The sequence below is a fragment of the Macrobrachium nipponense genome, chromosome 9, assembly GCF_015104395.2.
Source record: "Macrobrachium nipponense isolate FS-2020 chromosome 9, ASM1510439v2, whole genome shotgun sequence".
Taxonomy (NCBI): domain Eukaryota; kingdom Metazoa; phylum Arthropoda; class Malacostraca; order Decapoda; family Palaemonidae; genus Macrobrachium; species Macrobrachium nipponense.
Window position 1 is genome coordinate 23,251,652 of NC_061110.1, and position 21,084 is coordinate 23,272,735.

A 21,084-nucleotide genomic window follows, 5' to 3' on the forward strand; every position below is an offset into this window, starting at 1 on the left:
ACATAAAGTTTTATATATGGAAATGTGCGCAATTTCATGCACAATACAACAAAAAACAACCCATGGTTGTAGATTTTATCAGTTTTGAAATATTTTCATATAAATAACGTTAAGTGCAAAAATTTCAACTTTCGGTCAACTTTGACTCCACCGAAATGGTCGAAAAACGCAATTGTAAGCTAAAACTCTTATATTCTAGTAGTATTCAATCATTTACCTTAATTTTGCAACAACTTGGAAGTCTCTAGCACAATATTTCCATTTATGATGAATTTATGAAAAAAAAAACATTTTCCTTACGTCCGCGCGGTAACTCTTCCGAAAAAATCAGAATTTTTTTTGTGCGATTGTTGAAATGTTTGCACCATTTAAAATTAGCTGTTACATAAAGTTTTATATATGAAAATGTGCGCAATTTCATTTAGAATACAACTAAAAATGATTGAAGGTTGTAGCTTTTCTCTTTTTTTGAAATATTTGCATATAAATCACGATAAATAGAAAAAAAATCACGTTCGGTCAAATTTGACTACCGAAATAGTTGAAAAACGCAATTGTAAGCTAAAACTCTTGCGGCATAGTAATATTCCGTCATTTTTCTTCATTTTGAAACAAATTTGAAGTCTCTAGAACAATATTGTGATTTATGGTGAATTTTTGAAAAATATATTTACCTTCACTCCGCGGGCCGATTCGCGGCCGCAAGTCTCCGAAATACGTACATCGCATTATCCTAATATTTGCTCCTTTTCATATTAGCCGTTTTATAGAGTTTCATATATCAAAATGTGCGCAAATTCATGAAAAATACAACAAAAGATAAGTGAAGGTTGTAGCTTTTTCCATCTCCGAAATATGTGCATATAAAAAAATATATATATAAAAATTTTGACATTCGGTCAAATTTAACTCGTCTGAAATGGTCGAAATCTGCAATTCTAATCTAAAACTCTTACAGTATCGTAATATTAAATCATTTGTCTTAATTTTGAAACAAATTGGAAGTCTCTAGAACAATATTTAGAATTACGGTGAATTTTTGAAAATAAAATTTTTTTACGTCAGCGCGTTACGAATTCGTACATCATTTTGTGATAATATTTTTCCGGTGTTGCTTTTATTGTTTTACTATGTATTATATATCAAAATGATTGCAATTTAGTGTACAATACAACGGAAAAAAAAGTAACTCGTTAGCTTTGACCGTTTTTTGCACAGCGTGATTTCAATACAATTATCTATGAATTTTTTTTTTCGCTACCATATCTCGCACTATTTACATATGATAATGATATTATTTTTCATTTCTGATGATTGCATACTAAACTACAGGCAATGACAAAAAAATGAGCCAAAAATGAACTCTTTATCTTTAAAACTAAGCGCGCTGTGATTTTTAAAAAAAATTATTTTTTCCGCTTCCGCGCTCACTCCAAACCGGCGCCGGCATACAGGAGAGGTTTTGATTTTTAGGGCTTCGGCGTAAGAGGGTTAACTGGATGACAAACCTGCCTACATTCAATCTTAAAACATTAAATACACATTGACCCTCTTACGCCGAAGCGGTAAAAAAAAAATTGTCTCCCGTGTGCTGGAGGAGTTTCAGAGTGAGCGGGGAAGCGGAAAAAATATTTTTTTCAAAAAATCACAGCACGCTTAGTTTTTAAGATTAAGAGTTCATTTTTGGCTCCTTTTTTTTTCATTGGCTGAAGTTTAGTATGCAATCATTAGAAATGAAAAAAATTATCATTATCATATATAAATAATGCGATATATGATAGCGCAAAAACAAAATTTCAAATATAATTGTATTCAAATCGTGCTGTGCGCAAAACGGTTAAAGGTAACAAGTTACTTTTTTTCATTGTAATGTACACTGAATTGCGATCATTTTGGTATACAACACATTGTAAAACGATAAAAGCAACACAGAGAAAATATTATCACAAAATAATGCATGAATTCGTAACGCGCGGACATAAATATTTTTTTCAAAAATTCACCATAAATCTAAATATTGTCCTAGAGACTTCCAATTTCTTTCAAAATGAAGACAAATGATTGAATATTACTATACTGTAAGAGTATTAGCTTACAATTGCAGTTTTTGACCATATCTGACGAGTTAAAGTTGACCGAATGTCGAATTTTTTTATATATATATATTTTTATATGCAATATTTTTAGTTTTATTTTACATGAAATTGCGCACATTTTCATATATAAAACTCTATGAAATGCCTAATATAAAACGGAGCAAATATTCCGAGAATGGTACGTACGCATTTCGGAGATTTGTGGCGGAGAATCCGCGCGCGGAGGGAAGGAAAGATTTTTTTTAAATGCACCATAAATCTAAATATTTTGCTAGAGACTTCGAATTTGTTTCAAGATGAAGATAAATGACTGAATATTACTAGACTGTAAGAGTTTTAGCTTACAATTGCGTTTTTCGACCATTTCGGTAGAGTCAAAGTTGACCGAACATGTTTTTTTTCCTATTTATCGTGATTTATATGCAAATATTTCGAAAATGAGAAAAGCTACAACCTTCAATTATTTTTTGTTGTATTCTACATGAAATTGCGCACATTTTCATATATAAAACTTTATGTAACAGCTAATTTAAAATGGTGCAAACATTACCACAATCGCACGTATGATTTTTTCGGAAGAGTTACCGCGCAGACTTAAAGAAAATATTATTTTTTTCATAAATTCACCATAAATCAAAATATTGTGCTAGAGACTGCCAATTTGTTGCAAAATGAAGGTAAATGCTTGAATATTACTAGAATATAAGCGTTTTAGCTTACAATTGCGTTTTTTGACCATTTCGGTAGAGTCAAAGTTGACCGAAGGTTGAAATTTTGGCAATTATCGTTATTTATATGAAAATATCTCAAAACTGATAAAAGCTACAACTATGGAGTGTTTTTAGTTGTATTGTGCATGAAATTGCGCACATTTCCATATATAAAACTTTATATAACAGCTAATTTTAAAATGGTGCAAACATTACCACAATCGCATGTATGATTTTTTTCGGAAGAGTTACCGCGCGGACGTAAGGAACAAGTTTTTTCATAAATTCACCATAAATCAAAATATTGTGCTAGAGACTTCCAATTAGTTGCAAAATTAAGGTAAATGATTGAATATTACTAAAATATAAGAGTTTTAGCCTACAATTGCGTTTTTCGACCATTTCGGTAGAGTCAAAGTTGACCAAAGGTTGAAATTTTGGCAATTATCGTTATTTATATGAAAATATCTCAAAACTGATAAAAGCTACAATCATGAGTATTTTATTGTTGTATTCTACATAAAAATGTGCACATTTTCATATATAATACTTCATGTAACGGCTAATTTACAATGGTACAAAAATTATGTCAAAGTGACTAAATAATTTCCGAGATGTGTCACAGATACTTTTTAGTGCGGCAAGAAAGAAGCGCGCCTGCGTAACGATTGTAAACAAAACAACACCTTGATCCGTGAACTCCCAGCATCCCCCAAGACGTGTGATTCAAAAGTTTTAGGCTGGTAGGCTGTATTTTTCCGCGAATTTAAAAAAAAACTTTTGTAAGTCGACGTAAAATACGTCCAGTCGGCACACGGGAGACAAAAAATGTCGACGTAAAATACGTCCAGTCGGCGTAAGAGGGTTAAAATACTTTATATATACAGTGGTCCCCCGTATTTGCAGGGGATGCGTACCTCCCCTCCCCCTTAACCTGAACATGAAAACTTCTAAAATTTCTATGATTTTAAAACTCACTCAAAAACATGTTATAAACTATTAACTGTCAACTAGCGCTAAACCTTACCATTATCAAATATGAAATTAAATACATGCAAGTTTGACAGATGTACAAAGATTGGAGGCATTTGTTAGGGTAAGGGGCCCCATGGAGATGCATTTCACCTGGATTTTTTTCTTTCATCACTTGCATCTTTTGATTTTCCATTATTTTTTCAAGTTCTATATCTTGATTTATTCGTAAATTATTGTATTTTCATGTTTCAATCCGAATGGAATTATCATTAATAGTCTGAATTATTAGGTGATAAATTTGGTGCCTCTGCATTATGCACATGGCCTCATGGAGACACAACTGGCCTAGTAAAGAAACAGTTTTCAACTTCATGAAGACTGAACCTATATCAAAGAAATAAATTAAGTACATAGAATGAAAGTGTAACTTTTAATAAGTAAATTAAGTACACAATATTATTAAATTCAAAAAATACTAATATTAATAAGGTTATTATTTAATGGAAAAATATGAATACTTTTGCATATTGCTTGATAGAAATAATAGGTATAGCATATATGACTTTAACCATCTAAAACAAAAGAATTTATGTTTTAAAACATATTCAGAGAATTAATACGGAGCAGAAACTGCGCAGCTACTTCCCCGAGCTTTTGCTTTTTTACAAACTTAAATTCTACTTTTTACAATGTAAATGATTTAAATTTAAGAGGCAAATATTTATGTAGGTCAACTAATTACATTAACTAATCCTTTATCCAAATTGTAAAAACTGAAAAGCTTTAAAAACTAAAAAGCTCTGAAAACCAAAAACGTTTCGTAGAGAGAAGAGCGTCAATTCATAAGGTTGGTGGTTTGGCATGCTAATGGCTGACACAGAGCCATTTAGGTGTGTGCTGTTACTCAAATGATTTTTCTTAATAAATCCCAAGAATTGACCTTAGAAAATCCCAAGATAATAAAATAGTTGTACATCTACCAAATCTTAAGTCTAAAAATCTCTCTCTCTTTAACAATAGGTATTAGCACACCTGCACACCCTGTGTGCATTCATAATATTTAAAAAACTGTGTATACAGGTAATACATCTTTACTATTAAAAACTGCTTACTGTACTTAAAACACACGCACTTATGTCATTGTCAGCTTCACATGCGCAAAACATTCTTTCTCAGACAGAATATTGGTACTGCTAAAACCTGATTGACTGATTGGTTACCATGGAGAGAGCTGTTAGCCAATGACATCCCTCTACTTCTGTTCTATTAATAGACATTTCATGTGTACGATTCAAGTTTGAAAGTTGGCATGATCGTGATAGACTGCTGATGGCAAAAATTACTCAATTTGCTTTATATAATTATTTCTTCATGAAAAAAAGAATCTAACCATTTCAACTTTAATAAGGTGGTATGAAAAATCCCACACAGTCTGTCGTAGTGATGGGTCATCACTTGCGCTACTTTGATTACTTCCTGAAAATTCTAGTATTGATTTCTTTTTGAGTAATCGATTATTTGTAAATGATTACTAATTAAATTTTTTTATTACTAATTAGAAAATAAAACCAAATTCTTCTACGATATTAGTCAGATTTACTGTATCTTTTAACAAATGTGGTAGAATAGTATATTAAAATTCAGTTACCAATATTTCACACACTAGCCTATATCAAGCATTTTGCATCAGGTTGATTTAGTCTGGACGGTTGCTTTAAATATTACTGATAAAACCATTGTTTGACAAAAAATTTTTATATTTAATTTTAGATGATACACATATTTATGTTTAAATGATACACATACATTTATATTATCTTAAAATGCATAAGTCTAAATAAATATATGAAATGTTGATGTTATTCATACATTTTACACATTTTTATGCCCAGATACCAGAAATAAGCTATCAAAACAAAAAGAACTTGGTAATTGATTAATAATACATTATTTTTCATGAAAGTAATCAGTAACCAAGATTATTGAAAAATCAGTGAAACACCCACCATTAATATATACGACTACAAACTGATGATGATAAAGTGAAAATAAAAACAAGATCGATATTATGAGTTGAATTTTATACTCCTACTTATTGTTAAAATTCATAAGTTGAATTACAATAATTTTGATTATGTATATTTTTGTGTTGAACTGAATGTTGCATTTTACAAATGTTTTTGTTGAAAATACAAGCAGTCCCCAGGTTACGACGGGGGTTCCGTTCTTGAGACACGTCGTAAGCCGAAAATCGTCATAAGCTGGAACATCGTAAAAAATCCTAAGAAAATCTTACTTTTAATGCTTTGGGTGCATTGAAAACTATGTAAACTGCATTCTTATGGCATTTTTCATCAAAAAAACCTTCAAATATTGATTATTTTGCATTTTTGGCGTCATATTTCATCTGCCAGATGAGCGTTGTAGGCGTTGTAACCCTGGAACATGCGTCGTAACCCTGGAAATAATGTCTGATGAATATAATTGAGAAGCGTCGTAACCTCGGAACGTCGTAAGCTGAGACCGTCGTAACCCGGGGACTGCCTGTAATGTGTTAGTGAACATATAGTCTTAATTGTCCCACTATTTTATTATTGATGTTAATTAGTATCTCGCATTCATTTAAAAGTGTATTAATATAAATAATAATAAACCATAATGAATAAATACCACAATGAAAAAACAAAAAAAAATTTGTTTTTATTGCAGTTCCAAATCCAAAAAATCCCAACAACTGTTAAATTTAAACCAACATTTTCTCTCGACCGTTGCCGACTGCAGCTCTGATAAAACATTTTCAAATAAAATGCTATGTAATACATATATGCAAAACTTAAAAGGTAGAAATTATAAAAACATAAGAGAATATTACAGCCTTAAAAGTAATAACCAAATAGAATGGAGATCAATGAAATTGTAGTCAAAAGTGAATAAGGTAGGTTAGTGTATGGTTTTAAAGACAAAATATGCTATGAAAAAGGGAATGAAATTTAAGTAAATCATAACTTGATGAATGAAAATGAGGGGAAACCCTAAAATAAAGAGTAATGAAATGCAAAATATTACAAACTTGTTTAGGAAATGGGTAGTATGGCAGACAGAATAATCAAATAATAAAAAAAAGAATAAATAGAAGTTACTTTACTGACAAGATTACAAGAAAATGCCATAAGACATAATGAATGGTAATTACCGATTTTTATTGCTTTTGATGAAAAAGGTCAAATAAAATATGTAATATATTCAAAATTTAAAGGTAAAAGTCATAACAAATATAACTATAAATAGTCTTAAAAGTAGTAACCAACTAGAAAGGGGATCGAGTTTAGGAATTATGATTTAAATGGTCAGTTTCATTAAGTACTGTCCCAAATATTGCCTCGCTGGGAGATGGGTGATCACTTAAGACGGGGACGATTTAAAGGTTAAGAGAGAACTGGCAACAGGGATTTTCTCAAGGAGGTAAACAATCTATCTGTCGAACTATGGTTCATATGGGTAAAAGGTCTAATATTATTCTTTCTTTTGGTTTTTATTAGCCCTTTCGACTGCGGCTTTGAAAATTTACGTCTCCACTAGGCCGCCCCAATTTTGCTGGCCCTAAGGATATGCACTAAATTTCCCCTCAACATGTTCCAACATAGAACATATTCCTAGGATCGTTAGTTTCAAAGTTATCATAATAAAAAAATGCATCTCCACTGGACCTCTTACCCTATACAATTACAATCTTCTCAGATTTAAACTTTAAGCATTAATCAAAATACTGTACTTGACAGTTATAAAACTTGAATGGTAAATTATAGTAATTTTAGGCTTAAAATTACCATACCTTTGCACCTGGAGAGTATGTAAAAACTTCAAATGGTTCTTCAGGTGCCCACTTCTCCATGCCCAATGATTCATATAGCCACATTTTATCAAGAATCCATAAACCCCGTGCAATGCCAAACAAGACATTGAGAGTTCGTCTTTCTTCTCCGCATATTACATGGGATGTATTGTTGTCAACTTCATCAGTTATAGTAAACCTTCCCAGCTTCTTGATGATTTGGACAACACATTTCCTTTCCCTTAAAAAGTTTGGAAACAATCATTAAACATCGGGAGACAACTTTTCTTAAAATATTTTCAAAATTAGTTTTTTATGCTCAAGAAGCCTGAAACACCAAGGAAGCAAGAGGAAACCATCTGTAGAAAAAGTTTCAAGAAAGAATTACTCAGCCGTGTGTTATGTGCACGATAACAAACAGTATATTAACCCTCTCCGATTTCTCACTCTCCCTGGAAACTACCTCATTCACTCATCTTACTGGAGCTTGGCAATCTTTCCTTTTGAACTGTAACGTTAAGTAAGCTTTCATGATACAATAAGTGGTTTATTAGTCTTACTTTTATGTAAATTGATCCATACTAAATTCTGAAATGGAAGGTAAAAATTATGAGTTGCAGGGTACTGACATGAAAAAATCCACCTTTCAATCATATTAATTCACACCCTCCCACTTCAAAAGTGATTACAACAAAATTTAGCACTTTTGTGACAGCTGAATAAATTTCAATTTGTTCCAATTATTTACATTTACCCTATTTTGTGATCTCCATTAAGCTTAAGAGACTTAATATGTAATTAAATAATTAAATATCTCGGAAATATTAGCCATTAACCCTTTACGGCAATTGGATGTATTAAACGTCGAAATAAATTGTCTGTTGGGTGCCGATTGGACGTATGGTACGTCAATATAAAAAGGTTTTTTAAAAATTCGCGGAAAAATAGTTATAGGCCTACCAGCCTAAAACTTTTGAATCATGCGCCTTGGGGGATGCTGGGAGCTCACAGATCAAGGCGTTGTTTTGTTTACAATCGTTACGCAGGCGCGCAAGCGCGAATTTCTTTCTTATCGCACTAAAAAGTATCAGTGACACATCTCAGAAATTATTTCGTCACTTTGACATAATTTTTGCACCATTTTAAATTAGCCGTTACATGGAGTATTATATATGAAAATGTGCGCAATTTTATGTAGAATACAACAATAAAGAACTCATGGTTGTAGCTTTTATCAGTTTTGAAATATTTTCATATAAATAACGATGTGCCAAAATATCAACCTTCGGTCAACTTTGACTCGACCGAAATAGTAAAAAAACGCAATTGTAAGCTAAAACTCTTATATTCTAGTAATATTCAATCATTTACCTTTATTTTGCAACAAATTGGAAGTCTCAATATTTCGATTTATGGTGAATTTAGGAAAAAAAAAAAAAAAAAAAAAAAAAAAAAAAAAAAAAAAAAAAAAAAAAACTCCTTACGTCCACGCAGTAACTCTTCCGAAAAAAATCATAAATTTTTTTGTCTGGTTGTTGTAACGTTTGCACCATTTTAAATTAGCCGTTACATAAAGTTTTGTATATGGAAATGTGTGCAATTTCATGTAGAATACAACTAAAAACAACCCATGGTTGTAGCTTTTATCAGTTTTGAAATATTTTCATATAAATAACGATGTGCCAAAATATCAACCTTCGGTCAACTTTGACTCGACCGAAATAGTAAAAAAACGCAATTGTAAGCTAAAACTCTTATATTCTAGTAATATTCAATCATTTACCTTTATTTTGCAATGACTTGGAAGTCTCTAGCACAATATTTCGATTTACGGTGAATTTAGGAAAAAAAAAATAAATTCCTTATGTCCGCGCAGTAACTCTTCCAAAAAAAATCAGAAATTTTTTTGTCTGATTGTCGTAATGTTTGCACCATTTTAAATTAGCCGTTACATAAAGTTTTATATATGGAAATGTGTGCTATTTCATGTAGAATACAACAAAAAACAACCCATGGTTATAGCTTTTATCAGTTTTGAAATATTTTCATATAAATAACGATAAGTGCCAAAATTTCAACCTTCGGTCAACTTTGACTCGACCGAAATGGTAGAAAAATGCAATTGTAAGCTACAACACTTGCATTCTAGTAATATTCAATCATTTACCTTTATTTTTCAACAAATTGGAAGTCTCTAAAACAATATTTCAATTTATGGTGAATTTATGAAATAAACTTTTTCCTTACGTCCGCTCGGTAACTCTTCCAAAAAAATCATAAATGTTTTTGTCCGATTGTCGTAATGTTTGCACCATTTTAAATTAGCCATTACATAAAGTTTTATAAATGAAAATGTGCGCAATTTAATGTAGAATACAACAAAAAACAACCTATGGTTGCAGCTTTTATCAGTTTTGAAATATTTTCATATAAATAGCGATAAATAGAAAAAATTTGTCCTTCGGTCAACTTCAACTCAACCGAAATGGTCAAAAACTGCAATTGTAAGCTACAACACTTACATTCTAGCAATATTCAATCAATTACCTTCATTTTGTAACAAACGGGAAGTCTCTAGCACGATATTTCGATTTATGGTGAATTTTTGAAAACAGGTTTTTTTTACGTCCACGCGTTACTAATTCATGCCTCATTTTGTGATAATATTTTCTCTGTGTTGCCTTGATTGTTTTACAATGTGTTTATATCAAAATGATCGCAATTTAGTGTACAATACAACGGGAAAAAATTAACTAGTTAGCTTTAACCGTTTTGCTCACAGCGCGATTTGAATACAATTATATATGAAATTTTGTTTTCGCACATCATATATCCCATCATTTATATATATTGATAATGATTTTTTTTCATTTCTGATGGTTGCATACTAAACTTCACGCAATGACAAAAAAGGAGCCAAAAATGAACTCTTAATCTTGAAAACTAAGTGTGCTGTGATTTTTTTTTAAATAAAATTTTTTCCGCTTCAGTGCTCACTCCCAGACCCCGCCGGCATATGGGAGACGATTTTTATTATACTCCTCCGGCGTTAAAGGGTTAAAGCACATTATTAAGATTCCACAAATTTATTTAACTGTAGCCCTGACAATGAGAAGGGAGCCCCAAATTGTAAACAAAAGGAAGAGATGATTCCAAGTCTTTTTGCTGCCCTTCTTATAATTAAACTTAAGCTCAACATAACCAAAAATCTTGCAAGTCATAACCGGCTTCTCAAACTGTACTTTGTTTCCAACTGGTAGGGTTTTTAAAGTTCTCCAGTGTTACTTCAGATTTAATTCTGGTCCTTAGTAAGTTGAGACTAACAAGTGTTCTACTCCTCAATTTTGAGTTAATACTCTCACTCCCTCCTCAATTATTTTATGCTTGGTGGGATATGGTCATATTAACTAAGTAAAGAACAAAATGCTAAAAATCTATAGCTCAACTTTCTGTCTGGCATTTGGCTAATCAATGTATACTGGTATACAGGTTACATGGCATTGGTTACTGTCACTATACAATTGGTTTTGGTTTCTCAAAAGACAAATTTAAAAGTGATCAATTATTACATAAGAGGGAGAATATGAAAAATGAACAAAGATATTATTGTAAATTATATATAAATAAAAAAAATACCAGTACTTGCAACTCATCTGGGAGGCAACAGCAGATGTATGTGTGACAAGTTAAAAAAAGAAAAAGATTTAATGATATGAAAATGTACCTAATAAAGTAAAAATGAAAAGGCTCAGAAACATACAAAATGATCATGGACTTACTGCCTATCTAGCATGTACTTCTTTTTTCATACAATGACTTAACTAAGTGACAAGTTTAATCTCCACCTGGGATTGTCACATTCTTGTTCATGATAGCAAGCAAGTAAGTGCTGACTCCTATAACCTCCTGTTCTGTCTGGCATAGGGATGACAAAGCAATAGAACCCCAAGTCCAAATGAGATGTGGCTGAAACCTTGCTCAAACAGGAAAACCTTCGAGAACCAAGTGTGACTTGTACTAAGGGTTACAAAAGTTGGAAGGCACTTCAAATCTAGTCAACAAAAATCCAGGGTTCAGATTATAGCTCTACCACTGTCGTCCTGTCTAGCTGAAAGGGAGATTGGAGAGTTATGTCTTATCCTGGGTGACTATACAAACTTGTTGAGCAGCCACCATAAGTCTCAAGGAGAAGGGATCTGGGACTTGTGGGTAATATCTAAGTACAATGTAGTCTGATGCCTGCAGACACCTGACCTCATTGCCTGTGCTACAAAAAAAGTTGCTCCTAAATGAAAGGAATGGTTCCACACCCATCATAAGTCCTCACCTAGACTATGACTGTTACTTTACCAGAAGTGTTGTAAGCTTGTTCATATTATAGCACAATGCCAGAAAAAAAACGTGTTCCTGGACGAGTCCTTGTGCCTGCTGGTACCAGCAATGAGTGGCCAAAACATTGGCCTAATAGCTCAGGTCCTTTGTAGCACCTTACAGCTTACACTGGGAATAGAAACATCTTATCTGGCTACAACCAACAATGTGCTGGAGAGATAAGTGGAAAATTCTCGTATTTCTTATCAAGAACTGATGGATTCTATGGGTTTTCACCACAATTTCAGGAATAAACAATAAAGAGATTCCAAACCCTCCTAGGCCAGGATGAGATAAGAAGGTCCATGCAACTTGCCAACATGCTTTGTTGAGACTAAAGCTAGCAGGGAGATATTCCTGAGAGTGAGATCTTGGGTTGTAGTATCCCCCATGGGCTCATATGGCACCTCTGCCAAGCTGAGGAGGAAGGATAGTAGTTGTATCCAATGCCAGAGGCCAAAATTCCTCAGAAAGACAACACTGCTCAAAGCTCACCAGAGCATAATAACCCCACCGAAGGAGAAAGATCAATGCCCTTCAATACAAGAATACCTAGTGGTATTCTGTTTATATGCACACTATCTACGGATCAAATAATATGCACAGTACGACAGTAGTGTTGGCATTCCTTTGCACATCTCAGTAGAGGTATGAACATGGGACTAAAAGAGATATTGGAAATATAAGACTGCAAATTAGTGTATAGTAATACGTACATCAATCTTACGCAATTCGAGTTGCACAAATTCACAATAGCACAACCTTTTCACTGGAACCTAACAAATTATCATATGCAAGGATTTCACTAATGCCAATGGAAACACTAACATTTTCGAATCCTGGAGAAACCATGCAAGAGTGTGTTTAATCTTTTTTATGTAATTCATAAGTTTTCAAGCTTTTATGTTTACGTAAATTAAACAACATTAAATAATCAAAAATAATAATTCCCTCTCTCTCTCTTTTCCTGAGATGAGAGAATTTTTATGGTGCATGTAGTATGTACTATGTTTATTAATATTTTCAAATAGATAATAATAATAATAATAATAATAACGATAATAATAATGATAATAATAGTTATAATAATATAACTGTCGTAATTACAAAATTCGTATGTGGTGGTATTTTAAAAAAATAACCTTTCCATTTCACTTTCAAGTACGAACAACTCTTCTCTCTCTTACCGAGATGAGAAAATTTTTATGGAACATCTACTACATGTTTATTAATATTTTCAAGAGAGAGGACTAAACAACACAATAGAAGATGTAAAACAGAGGCTTAAGGCCAAGCACATAAGATCCAATGGTACATGAACAAAATAAGGGATACCAACAGAACAAACTATTCGGAACTAACCAGAAAAGACTATACAGCCAACTAAGAGGGGAAGACAACCACAAAGAAATTCCTGAAGTCGAACCAAGTAAGAGACTCTGGGAAAACATGTGGAGCAATCCGGTATCACACAACAAACATGCAATATGGCTCAAGGAAGTCAAGGCTGAAGAAACAAGGAGAATAAAACAAAGATTCACAGAGATCACGACAGACACAGTCAGACACCAACTAAAGAAAATGCCAAACTGGAAAGCCCCAGGTCCCGATGAAGTCCATGGATACTGGCTCAAAAACTTCAAGGCCCTACACCCATGAATAGCAGAACAACTCCAGCATTGTATCTCAAATCACCATGAACCCAAATGGATGACCACAGGAAGGACATCCTTAGTACAAAAAGACAAGAGTAAGGGAAATATAGCCAGTAACTACAGGCCTATCACCTGCCTACCAATAATATGGAAGTTACTAACAGGTATCATCAGTGAAAGGCTATAAAACTACCTAGAGGAGAAAACACCATCCCCACCAACAGAAAGGCTGGAAAAGGAAGTGTAGGGGCACAAAAGACCAGCTCCTGACAGACAAAATGGTAATGAAGAACAGTAGGAGAAGGAAAACCAACCTAAGCATGGCATGGATAGACTATAAGAAAGCCTTCGACATGATACCACACACATGGCTAATAGAATGCCTGAAAATACAATGCGCAACTGGAATACAATACTTACAAGCTCTGGAATAAGACTAGCAGAGGTTAATATCATGAGAGGGATCTTCCAGGGAGACTAACTGTCCCCACTAATCTTCGTAGTAACCATGATTCCCATGACAAAAGTACTACAGAAGATGGATGCCAGGTACCAGCTCAAGAAAAGAGGCAACAGAATTAACCATCTGATGTTCATGGACGACATCAAGCTGTATGGTAAGAGCATCAAGGAAATAGATACCCTAATCCAGACTGTAAGGATTGTATCTGGGGACATCAGGATGGAGTTTGGAATAGAAAAATGCGCCTTAGTCAACATACAAAAGGGCAAAGTAACAAGAACTGAAGGGATAAAGCTACCAGATGGGAACAACATCAAACACATTGATGAGACGGGATACAAATACCTGGGAATAATGGAAGGAGGGGATATAAAACACCAAGAGATGAAGGACACAATCAGGAAGGAATATATGCAGAGACTCAAGGCGATACTCAAGTCAAAACTCAATGCCGGAAATATGATAAAAGCCATAAACACATGGGCAGTGCCAGTAATCAGATGCAGCGCAGGAGTAGTGGAATGGACGAAGGCAGAACTCCGCAGTATAGATCAGAAAACCAGGAAACATATGACAATACACAAAGCACTACACCCAAGAGCAAATACGGACAGACTATACATAACACGAAAGGAAGTATCTGAAAACCAGTGAAGACGAGTGGCTAAAGAGTGCATGGGAAGAGGACTAATAAAAGTAGACGAAGAGCCAGAAATATACAGACAGGAGAATGACAAACAGAACAGAGGACTGGCTCAACAAACCAATGCACGGACAATACATGAGACAGACTAAAGGGATTTTGACGTAAGGAAAAATCTATTTCGGGGCGATTGGTTCGTGTCGCCCAGCGAAATATCCTTTAATCCATTATTTCTAAGGTAAATGAACTAACAAATACCAGAGAATAAACAAAATAAAGAAAAAGGTCAGTATAACTGACTCGCTCACCCTCCAAGAGGGCGTCGGTATGAACACTAGGGCGAGTGAGACCACTACCACGAACCTCTTACCAATAGAAATCTCCTACGACAAAACCCCCACAAGAGTTTCGCGCAGCGACACGAACTGAGCCCAGAAAAGAACTAGCCAGTGATGACACATGGCAATGGCTACAGAGGGGAGAGCTAAAGAAGGAAACTGAAGGAATGATAACAGTGGCACAAGATCAGGCCCTAAGAACCAGATATGTTCAAAGAACGATAGACGGAAATAACATCTCTCCCATATGTAGGAAGTGCAATACGAAAAATGAAACCATAAGCCACATAGCAAGCGAATGCCCGGCACTTGCACAGAACCAGTACAAAAAGAGGCATGATTCAGTGGCAAAAGCCCTCCACTGGAGCCTGTGCAAGAAACATCAGCTACCTTGCAGTAATAAGTGGTAAGAGCACCAACCTGAAGGAGTGATAGAAAACGATCAGGCAAAGATCCTCTGGAACTATGGTATCAGAACAGATAGGGTGATACGTGCAAATAGACCAGACGTGACGTTGATTGACAAAATCAAGAAGAAAGTATCACTCATTGATGTCACAATACCATGGGACACCAGAGTTGAGGAGAAAGACAGGGAAAAAATGGATAAGTATCAAGATCTGAAAATAGAAATGAGAAGGACATGGGATATGCCAGTGGAAATTGTACCCATAATCATAGGAACACTAGGCACGATCCCAAGATCCCTGAAAAGGAATCTAGAAAAACTAGAGGCTGAAGTAGCTCCAGGACTCATGCAGAAGAGTGTGATCCTAGAAACGGCGCACATAGTAAGAAAAGTGATGGACTCCTAAGGAGGCAGGATGCAACCCAGAACCCCACACTATAAATACCACCCAGTCGATTGGAGGACTGTGATAGAGAGATTATATATATCATATATATATATATATATATATAGTATATATATATATATATAGATATATATATACTGTAATGTAATAACAAAATGATGCATATAAAGAATTCTTTCCCTCCACTTTCTTTTTAATGCTACAGAAGCTCGAAGTCCAGAGCTGTCAAATATGTCAAGTAATGTGACAGGAGGAAGTGTTGTCGATTAGCAATCAATGATTTTTACATAATTCTCTGTCTCTCTCTGTGTCTCCATATGTATGTAATCTTCACACACTCCAACATTTTTACCAAATATTTATTTTTTTTATTAAGGGTAACTTAAATATAATTACAGTAACTTTAATTTCATTTACTCAGGATGTCTTAACACAGAGGGGCGGCTAGAGGCGGGCAGTATAATGTTAAGACCTCAGGTTTGTAGGTATGAAAAATACAAATTGTCTTAGAAAATTTGTCATTTGTTCATACACGAACAAACCTTCGGTCTTAACAATAGGATAGACTCATACTTGGAGGGAGGTACAAGACATCCTAGACCAGCTGGGGGCCTACCCACCAGTCCAGATTCCAGAAGAAATGACTTCTGGAGAGGGACTGAAGCCCGTTGAGAAGCTAGATAAATTGATATCTAACCACTCAGACCCTGAGTGATGTACAATGACATATGGGAGAACCACTGTATAGGGAACCAAAGAGAAACTTTGACTGTCTAATAACAAACCAACACACCAGGGTTTGTACTACTCTCAACTCCTCCTTGCCTGGGAGTGGAGTATATGCTACCGAATAGAGGATATGACATTTGCATATTAAGTGACCACACTTTTGCATATTAAGTGACCACACTATCAGCATGACTACATTACTCACTGTATCAGACCAGTCCAGCAAATGACGTGTCTATTCCTTAACCCACCCGAAGAAAGAAGGAAAGGTACAAGAGAAAGGAGGAGACCAGCCAACTCCCTCATTCTCTCATCCACACAATCATCTTAGGAAAGATACAAAAGTGCCCTGTTAGGGGCAACTATGAGTACAAAACCTGTTGGGCAGCCACCACAGTACCCAGGGAAAACGTGTCCGCAGATGTGTGGGCAACATCCTTAAGATAGAAAGAGGCGAATGTGGACTGGCGTAACCAAGTACCAGCGCTCAGCCCTCTATGTACAGCCAATTCTTTTGAAAGCCAGAGAGGGACCAATACCCCTAACGTCATGCGCTCTAGCCTGCACAGACGTGGTGATGGAATCCTCAAGAGACAAATATGCCTGTCTGATGGCTTCCTGTATCCAAAAAGAGATAGTATTACAAGACACCTCTTTCTTGTACGGCCTGTGCTAACAAAAAGTCTGCGGCAGCCTGGTCTAAGGTGCCAAGTCCTTTTAAGATAGCAACGCAGGGCCCGGACAGGGCACAACAAACACTCTTGAGCATCACCACTCACAAGTCATTCAGTGATGGAGTGGAAAACAAAGTGAACCTGTCATCGTGCTCAGAGGGATTTTGGGTCTTGGCCACGAATTCCGGGACAAATTCGAAGGACAACGACCCCTAACCCCTGGTGTGCTTCATCTCATAGCTCAGACCGTGGAGCTCTCCTACCCTCTTGGAAGATGCCAAGACCAGAAGGAAAACTGCCTTGAGCATCAAGTTCCTCTCAGATGAGTGACACAAGGGCTCATATGGAGTCTTAGTGAAGCTCTTGAGAACCAAGGAAACATCCCACGTCTGAGGCTTCAGCTCTCTAGGAGAACTCGACTGCTCAAACCCCTTAACTAGCAAGAAAAGTTCCCAGGAAGAGGAGATGTCGATACCTTTAAGGCGTAACACCAAACTCAGGGCCGCCCTGTAGCCTCTAATGGCGGCCATACATGTACACGGCTGGCACGAAGCGGTCAGTCTTTATCGTGTATGGGGGCTATTGACGCCAGTCCTGCCGAGCCAGTCCTGTCCCGTCGTCTTTTCAGCATGTTAACCGACTCGCGCTGTGGGTGTTGGGAAGGACTGAGGTAAAGTTTCTACATGTACAATACCTGTATGAGTGAGTAATCCAACTCGATCGCCCTATTTCCTTGCAGGAGTCGGGGCAGTACTGCTGTTGTGATAGGATGTTGCAGTCAGTCTAGTGTTTATCTCATTTCATTCGTGATTTTTTGGATCTGTACAGGGCACTTCCGTGCTTATGGAAAATACGAAGGCTGGATTATTCCAATTAAGTAAAAGGACAAGTAGCTTATGAGCTATTACTGGAATTATGTAAAAAAATAGATAAAGATGCAAACAACTTTCGTGAAAGCCAAAATTGTCAGCCTTTCATGGTATCTTTTGACTAATACAAATTAGTTTTACAATTAATTTGTAAAACATTTTAAAGGATAAACGTGGCGATAAAAACATTAACATTCTTAAACGACTGTGAATTTCACTAGTAAACACTCCCGCTGCAGGAACTTCGGGCTAACCACCTTCGACCTCAAGACAGTAGTTCCTCCCTCGTACGCAAAGAAAGAGCAAAGTCCTTAGCCTTTCAACAATCGATACGCTGACGTGGTGTAGCGGGGGAAGAGGAAGAAGACAGTGCTGGTTCCTAAGCGATCTCTTCGCAGGAGGCGGGGATGAAGCAATGCGTTTCCTTCCAATACTCCCAACTGACAAGGCAGCCAACTAAACATCCAAAACAGAGTCCAACCTCTTAAGCACTGCCTGGCATATAACCTCAGACTGATCTGCAAGAGAAGGCTCCGATGACATGGAAGGGAGAAGTAGCAAACTGGGCGGCAGAGATGGCATCACGACAGAGAGGCAGTGCTCAGATGATGACTGGGAGTGACGTCATCGATGGGCGGGACGTCACAAGTGGTGATGACGTCACGGCTTCCCCTCTGTGTGAAGGGGAATCAGACACCACTGGCGGAGGAACACACAACGACGGATCCCGTGATATCATCAACGGGGCTGATGCCACAGCTTCCCTCCAACTCGAAGAAGCGGCAACAGTCACTGGCGGAGCAATACAAAATGGCTGACCTCTACTACCCACGAAGAGAGGGCCGGGAGGAGGGAGATGCCCTGGCCAGCCTGAGGAGGAGGGGGGTAGCGAGTGTCCAAAAAGTGCGCAAGCAACCCCTCCAGGACGGGGTACCCCTAGCCCAAGCGTCTTCCAATTGCCGCCATCTTGGATGCCTCTGACTCTCGAAAAAAATCGCCGTAAGCCAGAACATCGTCAAAAATCCTAAGAAAACCTTACTTTTAATGCATTGGGTGCATTAAAAACTATGTAAACTGCATTCTTATTGCATTTTTCATTAAGAAAAAGCTTCAAATATTGATTATTTTGCATTTTTGGTGTCATATCTCTTCTTCCAGATCAGCGTTGTAGGCGCCGTAACCCTGGAAATAATTTCTGATGAATATTAATTGAAAAGCGCCTTAACCTCGGAACGTCATAAGCCGAACCCATCATAACCCGGGGACTGCCTGTATATACAAACCTAATTTTATTATAAAAATATCATTTTTGTATGAGACTTACCCAGTAATTACAGGCAGTCCCCGGCTTACGACGTTCCGAGGTTACAACGCTTTTCAATTATATTTATCAGAAATTATTTCCAGATTTACAATGTTCCAGGGTTACGACACTTACAACACTGATCTGGCTGAAGAAATTACTCCAAAAATGCAAAATAATCAATATTTGAAGGTTTTTCGGATGGAAAATGCAATAAGAATGCAGTTTACATAGTTTTTAATGCACCCAAAGCATTAAAAGTAAGGTTTTCTTAGGATTTGTGATGATGTTCCGGCTTACGACGATTTTAGGCTTACAATGCGTCTCAAGGATGGAACCCTCGTCATAACCCGGAAACTGCCTGTATATAGCTTATTCCACATTGAAAGGAGGTGGGATCATGGACATCTTTAATCATGGACATATTCTAATCCAAAGCATTAAGTCATGTAATGAATTTGAAATAGAAATGTTGCTAGCATTGATAAAACAACGCTTGTCATTCTATCAGCTAAGAGAGCTATGTAGATGAATACTGCCTCTGGCTGGCGCTCATCTTAACTCGTAGTGGCATGGCAGTAGAGCCAAGGGTCACCTCCTACTTAGGGGAAATTTTGCAGCGAGGGGAAAGTATGATAGGTGCCTGCCCTTGCCCTGGGCGCAGCACCAAAATAAAACAACCAGAAAACACTAACACCTACACTAAAATAAAGTCAAGACCCATCCACTGAGAGTGGTAGGTGCTGTAAGTACATTGTACCTCCTGACTCTCCAAACTCAGCACCTTACTGAAAAGGTGAAGAGATGATGATAATAGGAGAACATACTGTGCTTCCTTCCGTAATGCCATGCCAGTCACTAAAAATGGTCTTGAGGTACTGAATGATTTTGACACTTTTTAAGCCTAAATAAAAAACAGAAGCGAAGATCACCTACACCTCCATGGATCAATTGCGACAAAGCAGAAGACTTACAGACTTCTTTTATACTGAGGGGTAAACAGAAAGATGATAAGTCTAATAAGACATATCTCTGTACGATGATTCTCTCAATGGCAAATGTGGAGAGCAAAATAGGAACCACAATTGAGAATCCAGAGCCAACCAGACTTGAGTCTGTGATGGCCGGGCAGAGACCTGAATTGGAGGTTAACCCTCGACAGAGGAGAAACAATACCAAGATGAACAAAAACTCAGTGAGAAGGCAGTACTCTGCTCCTCACTCCGCTCCGTAGGCCGAGTTGCCTGATAGCACATTCCATCTTGGAATGCATTTGTCTTATAGAGCTATCAAGTGCACGACAGATATCCTCAAGCACTTACATGTTAACTGAAACATGAGGAAAAGTAACTCCTTGTTCTGTTATAATGCCAACCCTATGGTTTTGTTGGTAAAACAATAACACTAGTTGTCTCAAAATCAATATCGGAAACTATTGGGAGGCTTGAAAGGCTGTCCTGACTTTCAGGAAATTAAGAGAAAGTACTATTCGTCTCGGTCACACACCAGAATAATTAACCTACAGGTATGCGTGTATTATTTGAACGGTATAACTGATAACAGAAGCAAGTCGGGAGGAGAATATACAAGTACGTATAATTGTAAGCTTGT

At 36.3% G+C, this 21,084-nt stretch overlaps 1 protein-coding gene across 3 annotated transcripts in view; it reads right to left on the reverse strand.

The window, feature by feature from the left end:
• Positions 1-21,084, reverse strand: part of LOC135218422 (uncharacterized) — a 99,862-nt gene that overhangs the window by 10,762 nt on the left and 68,016 nt on the right. Inside the window, exon 8 of one of the 3 annotated variants that reach the window (XM_064254727.1) lies at positions 7,614-7,854. The exons of the other annotated variants lie outside the window; for them this stretch is intronic. Within the exon in view, the coding sequence (XP_064110797.1) occupies positions 7,614-7,854 (241 nt within the window). The remainder of the gene's footprint in view (positions 1-7,613; positions 7,855-21,084) is intronic. 3 annotated transcript variants of the gene reach the window in all.